This window comes from Erythrolamprus reginae, chromosome 2 (assembly GCF_031021105.1).
Source record: "Erythrolamprus reginae isolate rEryReg1 chromosome 2, rEryReg1.hap1, whole genome shotgun sequence".
Taxonomy (NCBI): domain Eukaryota; kingdom Metazoa; phylum Chordata; class Lepidosauria; order Squamata; family Dipsadidae; genus Erythrolamprus; species Erythrolamprus reginae.
The window spans coordinates 110,943,688-110,958,003 of record NC_091951.1 but is presented as its reverse complement, the minus strand read 5'-3'; the positions used below and the strand labels follow the sequence as shown (position 1 = coordinate 110,958,003).

The 14,316-nt window shown below is 36.1% G+C and overlaps 1 protein-coding gene across 3 annotated transcripts in view; it reads right to left on the bottom strand.

Moving 5' to 3' along the window:
• MAPK9 (mitogen-activated protein kinase 9) overlaps window positions 1–14,316 on the bottom strand; it is a 40,216-nt gene that overhangs the window by 19,535 nt on the left and 6,365 nt on the right. For all 3 annotated transcript variants that reach the window (XR_011558015.1, XM_070739167.1, XM_070739166.1), the window contains exons 3-9: window positions 11,283–11,385; window positions 8,664–8,834; window positions 7,118–7,247; window positions 5,741–5,799; window positions 3,359–3,497; window positions 1,854–2,019; window positions 197–268 (exon numbers count right to left, since the gene is read on the bottom strand). Coding sequence is in view for 2 of the 3 variants with exons in the window: in XM_070739167.1 (XP_070595268.1) it covers window positions 197–268; window positions 1,854–2,019; window positions 3,359–3,497; window positions 5,741–5,799; window positions 7,118–7,247; window positions 8,664–8,785 (688 nt within the window). In the remaining variant the exon portion in view is untranslated. The remainder of the gene's footprint in view (window positions 1–196; window positions 269–1,853; window positions 2,020–3,358; window positions 3,498–5,740; window positions 5,800–7,117; window positions 7,248–8,663; window positions 8,835–11,282; window positions 11,386–14,316) is intronic.

Genomic DNA, 14,316 nt, shown 5'->3' with positions numbered 1-14,316 from the left:
AAAAACTATAATTAATGCAATTAATATAAGAATAAAAGTTTAGCTGTTTTGTTAAAACAACAAAAATCACAAATTTGGTTCATACAAGAAAGAACTGTTCTACTGAGTATATGGGATTAGCATTTTTTACACCCATAAATCAAATAACTTGTTGCTAAATATGAATTAGGATTCAAAGATTATTAGGGAAGGATACGATCAGTGCCTTGGAATATCACACAACCTTTCACCAATTCTCCCATGATGCAACCAACTGACCAGATATCAACTGAAAGTAAAAGTGAAATGATAAAATTATGAAGTGTTATGAACTAAAGCAGAAAACAAAACAAAAAACATTTTTACATTTAAAACATAACAATGCATAAAGTAAAACAGCTAACATGTTTTGGAACAATATGGACAGGTATAATGATCTAATTACATATTTAAAATAGCAGAACACCATTAAAAGTAAATTTTATGCATGCCTACACACACACATATGCACACACACGTCAGGTTTATTTTGAATAATCTGAACTCCCTGAAAGAGCTGCAAAGGATACAATCTCTTCCAGCAAACAGGACCTTATGGAGGACCATTTCAGCCATTATGCACCCAACAGACCAGATATCCACTATTAAATGTTAAGTGTAATGGGGATAGAAATTAAACATTTTTAAAAAACCTATACATATATTTTCATTAAATAACTGCACTGTCAAGGAGTCATTGACAAATGTACTGCATGTATTCAGAAATCAGTCAAGAATTTTAAATGCCAAAATACACTCAAGAATTGAGTTTGGGTTTTCTGCAAATATACATGGTAATACTTTTTTTTAAGTGCCCATATAGCCCATATAAATCTTATGATAAAGCCAACCAACCACTGAGTAGCTGTATTTCCAAACAAATAATGTGAAAGATGCACCACATGTGGATAAGTCAATTTTGAAAATTAAAAAACATTTGGCTTATTCTCAGGTGGCACATTTTATCATTAAAATTCCAATTGTCATGTAGCAATTCAAGAAATCAATTTTATCATTAGCTTTCATTCTGTATTCATGGAGATATTGCAGAAAGTTTCTGTCAAGTATCATGTATAGAGTAATTGAGGGCAGAAGTCCCACTTTTACTGTAAGCAATCAGCAGATATTTCCCAGATAGTGTTTAGAACTAAAGTTGCATAAGTGAGCAGCTGGGTCAAGTGTGGAACTGCCACTCATGAAAACATTACCTTAGAAACATAGAAGATTGACGGCAGAAAAAGACCTCATGGTCCATCTAGTCTGCCCTTATACTATTTCCTGTATTTTATCTTAGGATGGATATATGTTTATCCTAGGCATGCTTAAATTCAGTTACTGTGGATTTAACCAACCACATCTGCTGGAAGTTTGTTCCAAGCATCTACTACTCTTTCAATAAAATAATATGTTCTACCACATTGCTTCTGATCTTTCCCCCAACTAACCTCAGATTGTGCCTTGTTCTTGTGTTTACTTTCCTATAAAAACCACTTCCCTCCTGAACCTTATTTAACCCTTTAACATATTTAAATGTTTAATCTATTACTAGAGCTACTTCCAAAGCATGAGATCCTCTTCATTCCAAGGGGCTATTTAGTATCAAAGACTGAGTAAGCTATATCACTTGATATTATAGTATGCCATCTCCATCTTCAAAAGAAAAACTCCTTCTCTGAACAAGTCTAGCCAAACTCACTCAATTAATTTACCTCACAGGGCAAGAAAACTAAGTTACAGCTTGAAACCAATAAGCTTGTGGTAAGACCTTGAAAAAATAGAAAAATCTAACCATTGATCAAGTATTCCAAACATGTTACTTCTATTCTGCAACTTACCATTCTCTTTGTATCCCATGCCAAGAATAACTTCTGGTGCTCTATAATATCGTGTTACTACATATGGGGTCATCATGAAATTGGTACATGCTGTTCTTGCAAGTCCAAAGTCAAGAATTTTGAGTGTACAATCTGATTTTACTACGATATTGCTGGGTTTTAAATCCTAAGGACAAAAAATGCATCCAGTTAAATGCTAAAATAGTACAATCCTTTAATAAAGTCAGCACATTATTAGGCTGCCATACATGACAAGCAAAACCTATTGATCAAATTACATTGATTAATTACATTGAACAGATGCTGACAGGTGTCATAGATGCTTTCCAGCTGATTGAGAATTCCAATGAAGCTACCTCGATTTAAAAAGTTATTTGTAACTGAAACTTTAATCCCATTTTGCCTTAGCAGTGGTATATTTTTGACAGCAGGAAAAGAGCTTACCCCTTCTTGTAATTTTATCCTGTGTTATTGTTTACTAATAACACTGACAGCATAGCCCATATCGAGGAACTCCCAAGTAAACATATTATTTTAAAAATGAATGTAGAAAAAGTGGAACATTAATACGGGATATACAGTCTTAAATTATTAACCCTAATTCTGAATAAAATAACAGGTAATAGTTAAGAATGTGCAGTATTGGCTAGAGGCTAATTTTTTTTTTTTTTTGGTGGTGGTGGTGGTGGTAGGGAGAGAAGACACTTTCCTAAATTTCATCTTAAGACTTGGAAGCCTTCAGAGAGATGGCTCCTGCACCACTACAATCAAAAGGCAATGCCATCTTTTTCTACTTAGTGGATCCCCTATTCTGGAAAAGAAAAAAATAATAACTTAAGGTGAGAAAATATAGAAAGGGATTATAGCAAATCAAAGACAACAACATCTAGCCATCTGTATGTTTCTGTAGGGCTTGGTGATCCCATAATATTACCATTAAAAGTATACAAACATTTTGAATTTAAATGCAGGTATCTAACAATGTCACATTTACATTTCAAATATTTTCACTCCTGGAACATAATAGAAGGCTGTATTATATGTGACAATTAATGGATCCTTAGGACACAAGGTGGTGCTGCTTGCCATGAAAGAGGAGGAAACAGTACAGACTCTCCTCAAGAAGCAAATAACTTGATTCTCATTATATATTTTAATATTATTCCTATAAACTGTTGAGAGTCACTTTTGTTGGCATTGGAACAAAATAAATTGTGCAAAATACCCAGGCATTGTTCACCCTGATGTCAAAATCCAGAGCAAGTATCAAAGCAGCAATATAGCTCAAAATAAAATCTTACCCAATTATGTATTTTGATAAAACCGTTACAGGTAAGATTCTTAGTAACAGTGCATCTAAGTAATCCATAAAAATTAATGTCATTATATACATTTTTATTTTTTGCACAGGTAGATAAATGAACTAGATAAATATAAAGAAGATATAGACACAATAATGTAAAATAAAAGTCAATTAATAGTGTGATTATAACAGCACTACCTACTCTGTGGATGATACCAGCTGAATGAAGATGTTTGATCCCACACAACATCTGGTATAAAAGATAGGACATTCTTTCATGATCCAGCTCCATATGAATAACTTGGCATAAATTAGCATCCATCAATTCCATAACCAAATACCTGAAATATTTTTAAAAAGTAATTAACATCTATTCTATTTCATGCATGCACAGTTCAAGCCATCAGCGTATTTTCTTCAATATAAAATAATTTCAATACAATACGTGAGATAACACAGGCTTAAAACTATAGTACAGGTAGTCCTTGCTTAATTAACACTTGGGATTAGCAACTCAATCACTAAATTATGTGATTGTCAGTACTGTTGCCTAGGTTCCCAAGCCTAAAGGAGCTAAAATTATCAGTGACAAATTCTTGTCTCTGCAGCACTGATGTTTTACTATGGCTTGGGAACCATTAAGACACCTCCTTTAGGCTTGGGAACCTAGACAAAGACACCCAAAAGAGGCTTGGGAACTTTGTGTAAGATGCCCACCACCTTCAGACTTGGGAACCTGTGCCAAGTGCCCCACCGTGGCTGGACATGCCTGGCTATCGGGCATGACCTCCTTGCGATGAGCCACCATGGACCAACGCATTTTTAAAGCACTAATTGACTTATACAGCCATTAGAAACATCAATGGACCTGTTTCCACTATTATGCAACAATAATGACAAAAATCCCACTTTTTCAGACCCTTATTTGAAACCTGGCTTCACCCTTCCATTTCCTAACAAACATTCCTGTTTTTTAATATTTTTGAGCACAGTCTTATAATATCTTGTATCCTTCATTTTTAAAAAATGCTACTTATTGAAAAAAAATCACTTTTACTGCACTTGTATCAAGGGTGCAGTGCAGAAATCCCAGGCTACCCGCAAACAGTTGATGATATTTTTTTCAATCCTTATATGAAGAGACACCAAAATGAAAACAATATGTCCTTAAAGAAGAGAATCTGCTCTTTCTAGTGGTGCTAAATTGAAAAGGATTGAAGCTGTCCCACAGGATGAAACAGGGCATCATAGAGAGCCAAAATATGGCAAAAACCCATTAAATAACAACTTTGAACTCTTATATTTTTTCAACAACTTGAAGGAAAGTGCTGCAAATTGGAAATCCTCATTGCAGCTGTGTACTTAGTACACCTGCCAAAAATCAACCTGAAAGGGAAAGTAGTTTTGAAACTACAGCAGCCTGAAGATTGCTGTCAATTCATTTTTTAGGATTTTTTTTGCAAAGTTTGAGCCTGAACCCTGGAAAAAGTAAGAGGACTAGGTACATGGGGTTTTGCCAGGTGTGCAGGTTCTCCAAATATCACCAACATACTACTGAATCTGCCGCGTTTACAGCTTCTAGAAGTTGGCCCAAAATGTCATTTTTGCAAACTTTATTTCAGGTCTCCTAGAACTCCCAATTTTTAGTCTTTTGAACTAAAATTTTGCACAGCATAGTTTTATATCATAAAGAAACTATGTGCCAAATTTCATCAAAATCAGAGGTGGTAAGGTGGGGACCACTGGTCCACTTCACATGGAACGATCCTATCGCTAGTTTCTGTTATACTTTGTATTTTTCTTGTGGATTTTTATTTATTAATAATGGAGAATCCTTTCTATTACAACTACAGAAGATTGGATGATAGATAGATAGATAGATAGATAGATAGATAGATAGATAGATAGATAGATAGATAGGTAGACAGACAGACAGACAGACAGACAGACAGACAGACAGACAGACAGACAGACAGACAGACAGACAATGATGGATAGATGGATGAATGGAGAGAGAGAGGAGAGAATGAATGATAGAATATTTTAAAAACAGCATGTTGTCCACAACAAAGTAGAATGTAGTTAAAACAAGAATGTGAACTACATACCAAACAGGTTATACAGTACTCCAAAAATCATTTCCAATATACATTTTAATGGCAAAATAACTTATCTTACTACTATTCTTAAATGAAATTTAGACAGTGAAGAAATCTGGTTTATATGAAACGCCTAAAATATTTCATTTGCCCAGTTTGTTAAAGGAAATTTTTTCAGCTTCAAATGGTCACTAAATGAATGGTTCTAAGTCAAAAACTACTTGTATCTTTAACAATTGTTTATTTAGTAAATATTAAAAATGAACAAATTAGGAAGACAGAGAGAGACAGACAGACAGACAGACAGACAGACAGACAGACAGACAGACAGACAGACAGACAGACAAGAGATATATACTGTACATACATTTCTTCTATTTACTGAAAGATCATTAAGGATACATTACAAAGTATACGTTCAGCTTACTGTTGGTCAAAATGCATATTTATGGAAAAAACTTAGTAATTAAAAAAAATAAACTTACACATCTTGAAATTCTTCTAATGACTTCTGTGGTGTAAATACATTTAATAGACTAATTATCTGTAAAACCAGAAGTCAAATAGAAATGAACACAATTAGCACAACCACAAATTTGCGCAATGGTGAATCAGACCATTCTCTAACTGTTAATATGAAGCATTCCGAGAGTGCTAAGATCAAAGAATATACAGTACAGTACAAAGATTCTAAAATATTGTAATAAAAATGCATTAATGCAGTATAATCAAGTCTATATTAGTTTAGAGGAAGAGTCACAAAATCATAAAGAGCAGTCAAGATGTTATTGTCTAAATCATTTAAATAAATTTGTAGAAATATTGGTTGCAAATTTATGATGCAAGCCAATGAACCATCATTCCACTTACAGCAGTGTTTGGCAAAATTAATATATATGGTAAATAGATTTTTATGAAAAATCTGAACTTCTTTAGTTTCTTCTAATATAATAATAGATCTTCTGTGTTTCAACAATATTATCTCAATTTCTTATATATATTCCTGCATGGCTGCACTGAGCACATAATTATATCTGAAATTTTACAGTTGAAATATGTTAAAGAAAAAAACCTTTCAAATAGCTTTCAGAATAGATTTATTACAAATGAAACAAAAGCTAATGTAGATAAAATTATTTTCAGAACAATACATTCTACGTACTTCTCACCTTATAGAAAGCAGTTCCTATAATTATCATAACTCATTAACACCGGTGAAATGCAAATTATTAAGATTTATTACATGACAATATCTTAGGGACGGTAATGAGAACTGACAGATACATTTACTCCAAAACTGCAATGTAAATGTTTTCAAATATACTATTAACACTCAAATCTACTTATATTTGTAATCATTAAACTTTTCGAGGGTAGTAGTGGTTGTGCTTTCATGTCAAAATTAACTCCTAGCAGCTGCATAGACAATCTCTGCAGTTTTTCAGGCAAGATTTCAGAAGTGGTTTGCCATTATTTGTTTTCTAGAGTTGAGAGAGACTAACTGGCTCAAGTGTTTTATTTTATTAGCCACCTATGAAAGCTTATTTTTCTAATTTCACACCTCAGTATAAGCAATCTTTACAAAGGTACAATATGCTATTAAAAATATTAAAATAAATGAAATTAGCAACAAAGTAATTCAAGCTGCTGTGCTAATATGTCATATCAGTAATTATACTAAATAAGGATAATGCAAGAAATGGTTGTAAATTCCTCAATAAAAACATGCAAATATTTTTTTATTGATACTATTGTTACATTTCCGGATTCCCTCCCCTCTCTCCCTTCACATATATACATACATACCATTATTTGATAGTCATTTGATTTCAATATAAAATACATATTTTCAATTTACTCACATTTTTGTGATTTACACACTTTAGCAGCACTAGTTCTCTGTAAGCTCGCTTTGCATGGGTTTGATTCTGGAAAGGGCGACTCAGCTTCTTTACAGCAACATTTATTCCAAGAACAGTATCAAATGCAGCACTGAAACATTGAAGCAGAAACACTCAGGCTCAAGTTCTTTGAACAAAACTACCTGAAAGCGATAACAATTTGTGTCAACTAAGATTTGCCAGCCAGCAACCTGTTCTGAGCAGTGCATGTGAAACTACTGCTTTCCTAACAACCAGGATCACGACCAAACATACTGTAACTGAGGAAAGTTAAGATTAGCATCCACCATGCATGCGAAGAAAACTCTACAGGGGTAGTGAGACAAACAAGCATCAGTGCAGTTACTGTACAATGATTGTCTGGAGCTTCAGAATGAAGCAAGGATACCCTCCAATGAATTTTAGAAGTACTGTACACCAAGAATTCTCTGGTAAATGGTTAAACAGTCCCAGATGAGATGGGAAACCTGGACATCCAGCCCCAGAAAAACCATGTACCTAGAGTAACTTTTCAACAGCAACATTAAAACAGGGGTAATATATGTCAGATTTTGAAGAGCTATTCACTGGTCCATGAATTTCTGCACCCATGGATAACAGCACTGGCATAAACATAGAATTATAAGTTACAAATTGTGCAATTTCCAAGGATGTTACACTGCCCGAATGCTAGCTACCTTCCCTCATCTGTTCTCTCATCTAAATTCATACTTTGTTTGTTCCCATCTTTAATTTGCTGAAACACTTGTTCCTAATATATAAGTAATCTGGCTGTTCCTAAAGTGAATGCCATGAGTTAGATGATGCTTTTTAGCTGAGTCATTAAAATGTAGTCGTTGCTTAATGACCAGTTGCTTAGCAATCGCTCAAAGTTACAACTGATCTCTCCAGAGCTATTACAGGCTGTTTTTGAAGTACCAGTTCACAATCCCACGATCATTTTTGGTGCTTGGCAACCAGCTCATATTTACAACCATTTGCGGGGTCTATCAACGCATGGTTGATTTTCAGAGATTTTTGCTGGTTGCTGATGTTTGCTCCCAGTTTCCAACAAATTATATCCACTGGGAAAAATTGATTGTTTAATTAACATAGCATTCACTTCATGACTTCCACAAATGGTAATGTTAGTACTGGGAAGACCCAGTCACAAACCATCTAACAATTCTCTCTTATACAGTATATGAAGTATTTAAAATTTTGAGAATATATTTTACTGTGCCTAGAGGTGGAGTTTACTTTAGTAGTTGTTTATATTAGTATTTGCAAATAAAAGATGAAGACTATCAAATGAAGCTTTTTTCCTGAGACTTAATGTACACACTGTAGCAGCTTGCTTGTTAGCAATATCTAATTGTTTTGCCATTGTCAACTGCTAGGTTATTTTTTGAATAATTTAGCTTACTGTCCTAGGATTCCTTGGGGGCTCCCCATACAAATAATCCTACTAAATTTCTTTGGGATTAACCAAGAAAAGATAGGTGCTGCCATTTGCATGCCTACTCACCAAACAATACCTTGAGCCCCAGAGCCAATAGGTTTCAATTGCTGGTAGCGTTTTAGTACAGTGAATGTTGAATCTGCAACTTGAACACTATAAAACTGTGTGTCACATTTATTCTCGGTCATGTTGTAGTGTCATGTAGTTTTTGTCTCAGAATTTAGCAGTTTTCAGGATCTGTGTGAAAAGAATTTTTGAAATGTGAAATGTCTTTTAAGATAGATAACCTTTATTGTCCCTTTTTTACTGTGGCATACATCAAAAATGCACCTGTCTGCTCTCAAAAGAAAGTATACATCTATCCATACCAATACATAATAGATATACACATGCTATACACACACACACACACACACACTGTCCATTTTGAATACATAGCAGGAGGAAAATTGAGATTCCAAAGGTACTTTTGCAAGAAGCAACTGAACTCTGGTTGTACTCCAGCTAAGAGCTGAAGAAGCTTCTTGGATGGGAAGCAAAACATCTTCAAAGAAAAACCAGAAAGTCCAGTTGTCTCTTGAAAAAGCATCTTTGGGACAACCATGACCTGGAAGATTGAAAATCTCCAGAGACAGGAAACTTGAGAACTCAGAAGATTGATACTATATGGAATAAAATTGTTAACTAAAGATGTTCTGCTTCAAATACTGCAAAGCCTCCTCCCGGAAGGTAACAAGGAAAACAGGTCATGAAGATGTGTAATGTGCCAGACAATCCTGGGAACCCTGCTTAAGCATAGCTTATATGCTATGTCCTGGATAGAAGGGAGTGAATTCCCAATTATCTTTTCTGCCATCCTCACTATTTTCTGCACTGCTTTCCTGTCCGAAGCAGTAATGCTTCCAAAACAGACAGTAATGCTATATGACAGGATGCTCTCAATTGTCCCTCTATAGAAAGTAGTAAGGACAGAGGAAGGAAGATGTACTTTTCCCATGTGGCAGAACGACCAAACTAGCCTACTCATTGGCTGCATACCTAGAAACTTGATGCTGTTAACCATCTCAACAGGTGAATCATTAATACACAAGTGTGTGACTTTGCTTGCCTTTTCTGAAATCAACAATTAATTTTTTTCCTACGTTTAAGGTTGAGAGGCTAAAGCAAGTCAAATGCTATAGGGAGGGTCAATACAATAATGTCCCTTATCAGCCTCTCAAAATATTTCATAATGAGGGATGTAAGTACAAACGGACATTCAAGACCCATAATTGTAGACTTTTTTGGCACTGGCAAAATAATGGCAGTGTTATAGTGTCGCTAGCATTGAGGGGAGAGTGCCACACAGAAATGGGAGCACACTGGAACGCCACCTTCTCCCTCTCTATCGCCACTCCTAGGTGAGCGTGTGCGAAGAAGGGGGCTAGCAGAGAGGGGAGAGTGCCAGGTTGTTCTTTCTGGGACGAGGGAACCTGGGAATTATCTGGCCCAGCTCACCTAGCATCTCTTCCTCGGCTTTGGCGTTCGGCTTCAGGAGACAGCTGGGAAGCGGCGCGGCTGTTTTAAAAGGTCGCAGCCGGCCTGGGGGGCTTCCCAGCACCCCCCCGAACCCGGGTTCAGGGTTCGGGGGGGTGCTGCGAAGCCCCCCAGGCCGGCTGTCACCTTTTAAAACAGCCGCGCGGCTTCCCAGCAGTCGCCGAAAGCCGTTTTTTTGCGGGGGGTTTTTTGGTTGCACGGATTAATTGACTTTACATTGTTTCCTATGGGAAACAATGTTTCATCTCCTCCTTGCACCAATTAAGTTTGTATCATGAGGTATTACTGTACTGGGGAATGCTAAGAGTAGATAAGCTGCAAAGAAATACTTTCCTTTTAGCAGTTCCCAGTGCTAGATGAAAAGGTTTCTATGTTTTATTTCTTATAGCTATTCAGGTGACAGAATATTTTTTTTTAAGATGCTATTCCTTCAAGGTAAAAATTACTTTTCTTATATTGATAGAATCACATCTTTCCTTTGCAGCATGAAACAGTTTATTGACATGAATATGTAATTCATCCAGTGGTGAGATTCAAATAATTTAACAACCAGTTCTCTGCCCTAATGACTGGCTGGGTGGGTGTGGCCATGGTGGGCGTGGTCAGGGTATGTGATAGGCAGCACTCGTCCTCCTGCCCCCTCTGGGAGCAAAAATGGGCTGCTGGGAGACATGATACTCCCCCACGCTCTGTTTTGGGCCTAGTATGCCTTTCTGCAGCCTCCTGGGAGCAAAATGGGTTGCAGGTGAGAAGCTGCACCTTCCCCTGCTCCCATTTTGGGCCTAGTAGGTCTCCCTGACGCCTCCTTGGAGCGAAAATGGGCCATGGGGGGAACATACTTGGGCCCCATTTTGGGCCTAGTAGGCCTCCCTGAACTTACCTGTGAGCCAAAATGGAGCACGTGGAGACTCTTAGAAGGGGCAGGCCCATTCAGCAATTTAACTACCGACTGCCTCAAACCAGCCCAATCCGGCTAAATCCCACCACTGACACTCATTATGTATATATCCATGTATATAGTTCAGAATGTAAGAACCAGCGCTATTTGGGGGTGGGGGTGTAAAAAAGATGTTTTAAAATCTAAAAGTAATTAATTATGTGAATTCTGTCTGCTCTTTGAAAATGTGTATTAATACAGGATATTCTTACCACTTTTAGGGCTATTTTGAATATTAGGCCTGGAATTGTGATGACCAAACTTCAAGAATTCAGGACTGTAATTTCCAAGCATCCAAAGTTAAAACAGGCAGCTCTGAAAGAACCAAGAAGAAAATTGAAAACAAGGGAATAAATGTGCGAACAAACAGCTATTTTTAAATGTGATTTTCTCCCAACCCCCAACATGCTCCATCTGTCAATATCAAGAACATATCATGTGTACTGTTTTCTAAGCAAAGAACAGATGCCAAGATATTGTTTGTATTCCTTCCCTATTCCTTCCTGTTTTCCATCAACCAGCTTCCTGTATAAGCTGCAGACTTTTCTAGTACAAATGAATATGGACAACTGGTTTTTTATTATCACTGATATGAATTTCAATTTTATGCATAACTACAATTTTATCAATGTCAGAAAGTTTGTGATTCAAGTTCTCACACTAAAAATTATATGAAATGATACATTTTAATATTTTTGGCAATTCAACAGTAAAGTATGCAAAGAAATTAAATCAAGAACCATGTCTTGTATTACGGGACATAATAATAGCAAGCAATTCATACTATTTTTGTTAAATAGTCTAGGAAACATCAAAGCAAAATCTTCTAATAATAACTAACACCAAACTACAGCTGGTCATGTGTTAATCAAATAATGACTAAATCAAAAGTAAAGGACAGTTCCACTGCAAATGCATCAAATAGCTACTGTCACAAATCTATTGTGAAAACTGTTAGAAGTTTACTTTACTGAGTATGTTATGAAATATAATAAATATATCTATTTTGTGGGGAAACCTTTCCCAAATAGCAAAACATATTAAAGCCTATAAATTGAAATCTTACAATTTATAATATATAAGAAGTAAAAGAATGTGAGAATGGTGAACACATGCATAGAGATTGCTGTATTCCTTTTTGGGAATATGAGAAACAAAAGAATAGAAAAAGAAATAATCAGTAAAAGATATTAAATGCAAAAATTAATAAGGAAGAGAAAAAAATAATCCAAAGTTTATACCAACACTATTTATAATATTTCTCCAAATTTGTCCAATCTTACAAATCATCCTTGCTTCCACAATGTTCATACACAAGTTCATACGTTACTATTTTTAAGCTTCTCGTCATCAACTCCATACAATCAATTTTCTTAATTTTTTTCTTCTTTGTAAGACATTCACTTTCCCTTCATATATTTGTTTTACAATGTGATTCTCACTGATTAACCTATCTCAATTTACTTCTATACATGATACAGTTTTGTACTTGATTTACAAAAGTACTTAAAATTTGTGTGGTAATTTAAAGCACTCTATTCTAGTACATTCAACTCAGCTTTATATTTCTCCTGACATACTCTATTACGCTGACACATTCAACACAAAATGGAGAAAAACAAATTCTTTTTTTTACACAGACACTTTTGCTACTTTTGATAAATAATCCTCACAACAAATTATACAGTCTATTTATAAATATCAGCACTTGTATACATAAATTATATTGGCAGCCCTATCCCCATCTCTAATTTCCATTTTCTATGAAGGCACACAAATTCATTTACTTGCTCTACTTTTATATACAGTGGTACCTCTACCTACGAACGCCTCTACTTAAGAACATTAGTAGATAAGAACTGGGTGTTCAAGATTTTTTTGCCTCTTCTTAAGAACTATTTTCTACTTAACAACCCGAGTCTGGAAAAAAATTCCAGGAATTTGAGAGCAGCACAAAGGCCTGGCCAGTTTCCTGCCATTCCCCCTTTAATCCCGGACTTTTCTGGGCTGCCAGAGGAGCTTTTCAGTGGCGCTTAAGGAGGCTTTGGCAGTCCAGAACAAACAAAGTGTTTTCCTTTCTCTGGGTGCTTGGGTAGGGAATAAACCTCTGCCAGTGCCCAGAGAAAAGAAATGCTCCCTTTGCTATGGGCAGCCCAATGCCAACAGAGCATTTTCTATCTCTGGGCACTTGGAGAGGGAATAAACCATTTTGTTGTAGTGAGTCCCTCATGCTGCCTCCCATACACCTGGCGTGAGGTTGCCTCCTGGAGCGTCTGGGCGTGAAAAGGCAAAAGGGGGCGCTTCGCCTCGACTGGATCACCTCGGCTTCAGCCAAACCGAGGAGTCACCATAGTAAAGGAAAGGCGCAAGCTACAAAGTGAAAGAGAGCGAGAGGAAAGGGGAGCCCCTCAGCATGGGAAGATAAAGCAGGTAGCAGCAGCAATAACAGCTGCCTTTCGGTCAAAGAAGTGGGAGGTTCCCCCCTCTCGCCCACCTTCTCTCTCTGGCGCAGTGTATGGGAGGCAGCCTCGCGTTGGGTGTATGGAAGGCGCATGCTTCTCCTTGCCGCCTCAGAGTCCCTCTTTTTTTTTTTAAGCCTTAAAGTTTTGGATTTTTTTTATTCCCCTTACATCATCTTCTTCCTTCAGCAGCAACTGTCCACCTTGTCTTCTTCCTCCTCCTCCTCCCATCCAAATTCTGAGCTTTTATTTCTTTCCTAATGGGTTTGCGCGCATCATTTGCTTTTACATCAATTCCTATGGGAAAAATTGCTTCTACTTACAAACCTCTACTTAAGAACCTGGTCGTGGAACAAATTAAATTCTTAAGTAGAGGTACCACTGTATATATATGTATATTAAAAGTATTCACTCCTCTTTAATTGTCAACCATATCTATTATGGTCCTTATAGTATGTAAATTTCAGATCCAAATTCTTCATATTACTCTGCCCTCTGCCTAACGTATATAACCTCTTTTAGAAACTGCATTCCGTCCCAATGAATGTTGAGTGAAATGGCTACTGGGTCAATCAAAATATTGTTTATTCAATGATCAGTAATGTTTGATTAAAAAATACACAAAAGTCAAATAAAACAGAGGAGATAAAATATTATATAAAATATAAAATAAAAAGAGTAGCATACACTACTAAAAAGATGTATTAATTCCTGCGCAAGTGTAAATCTAAAATATTACCATGGAACCTATGAAATGGAAACCAAAATAGTGACAAATAAAATGAAA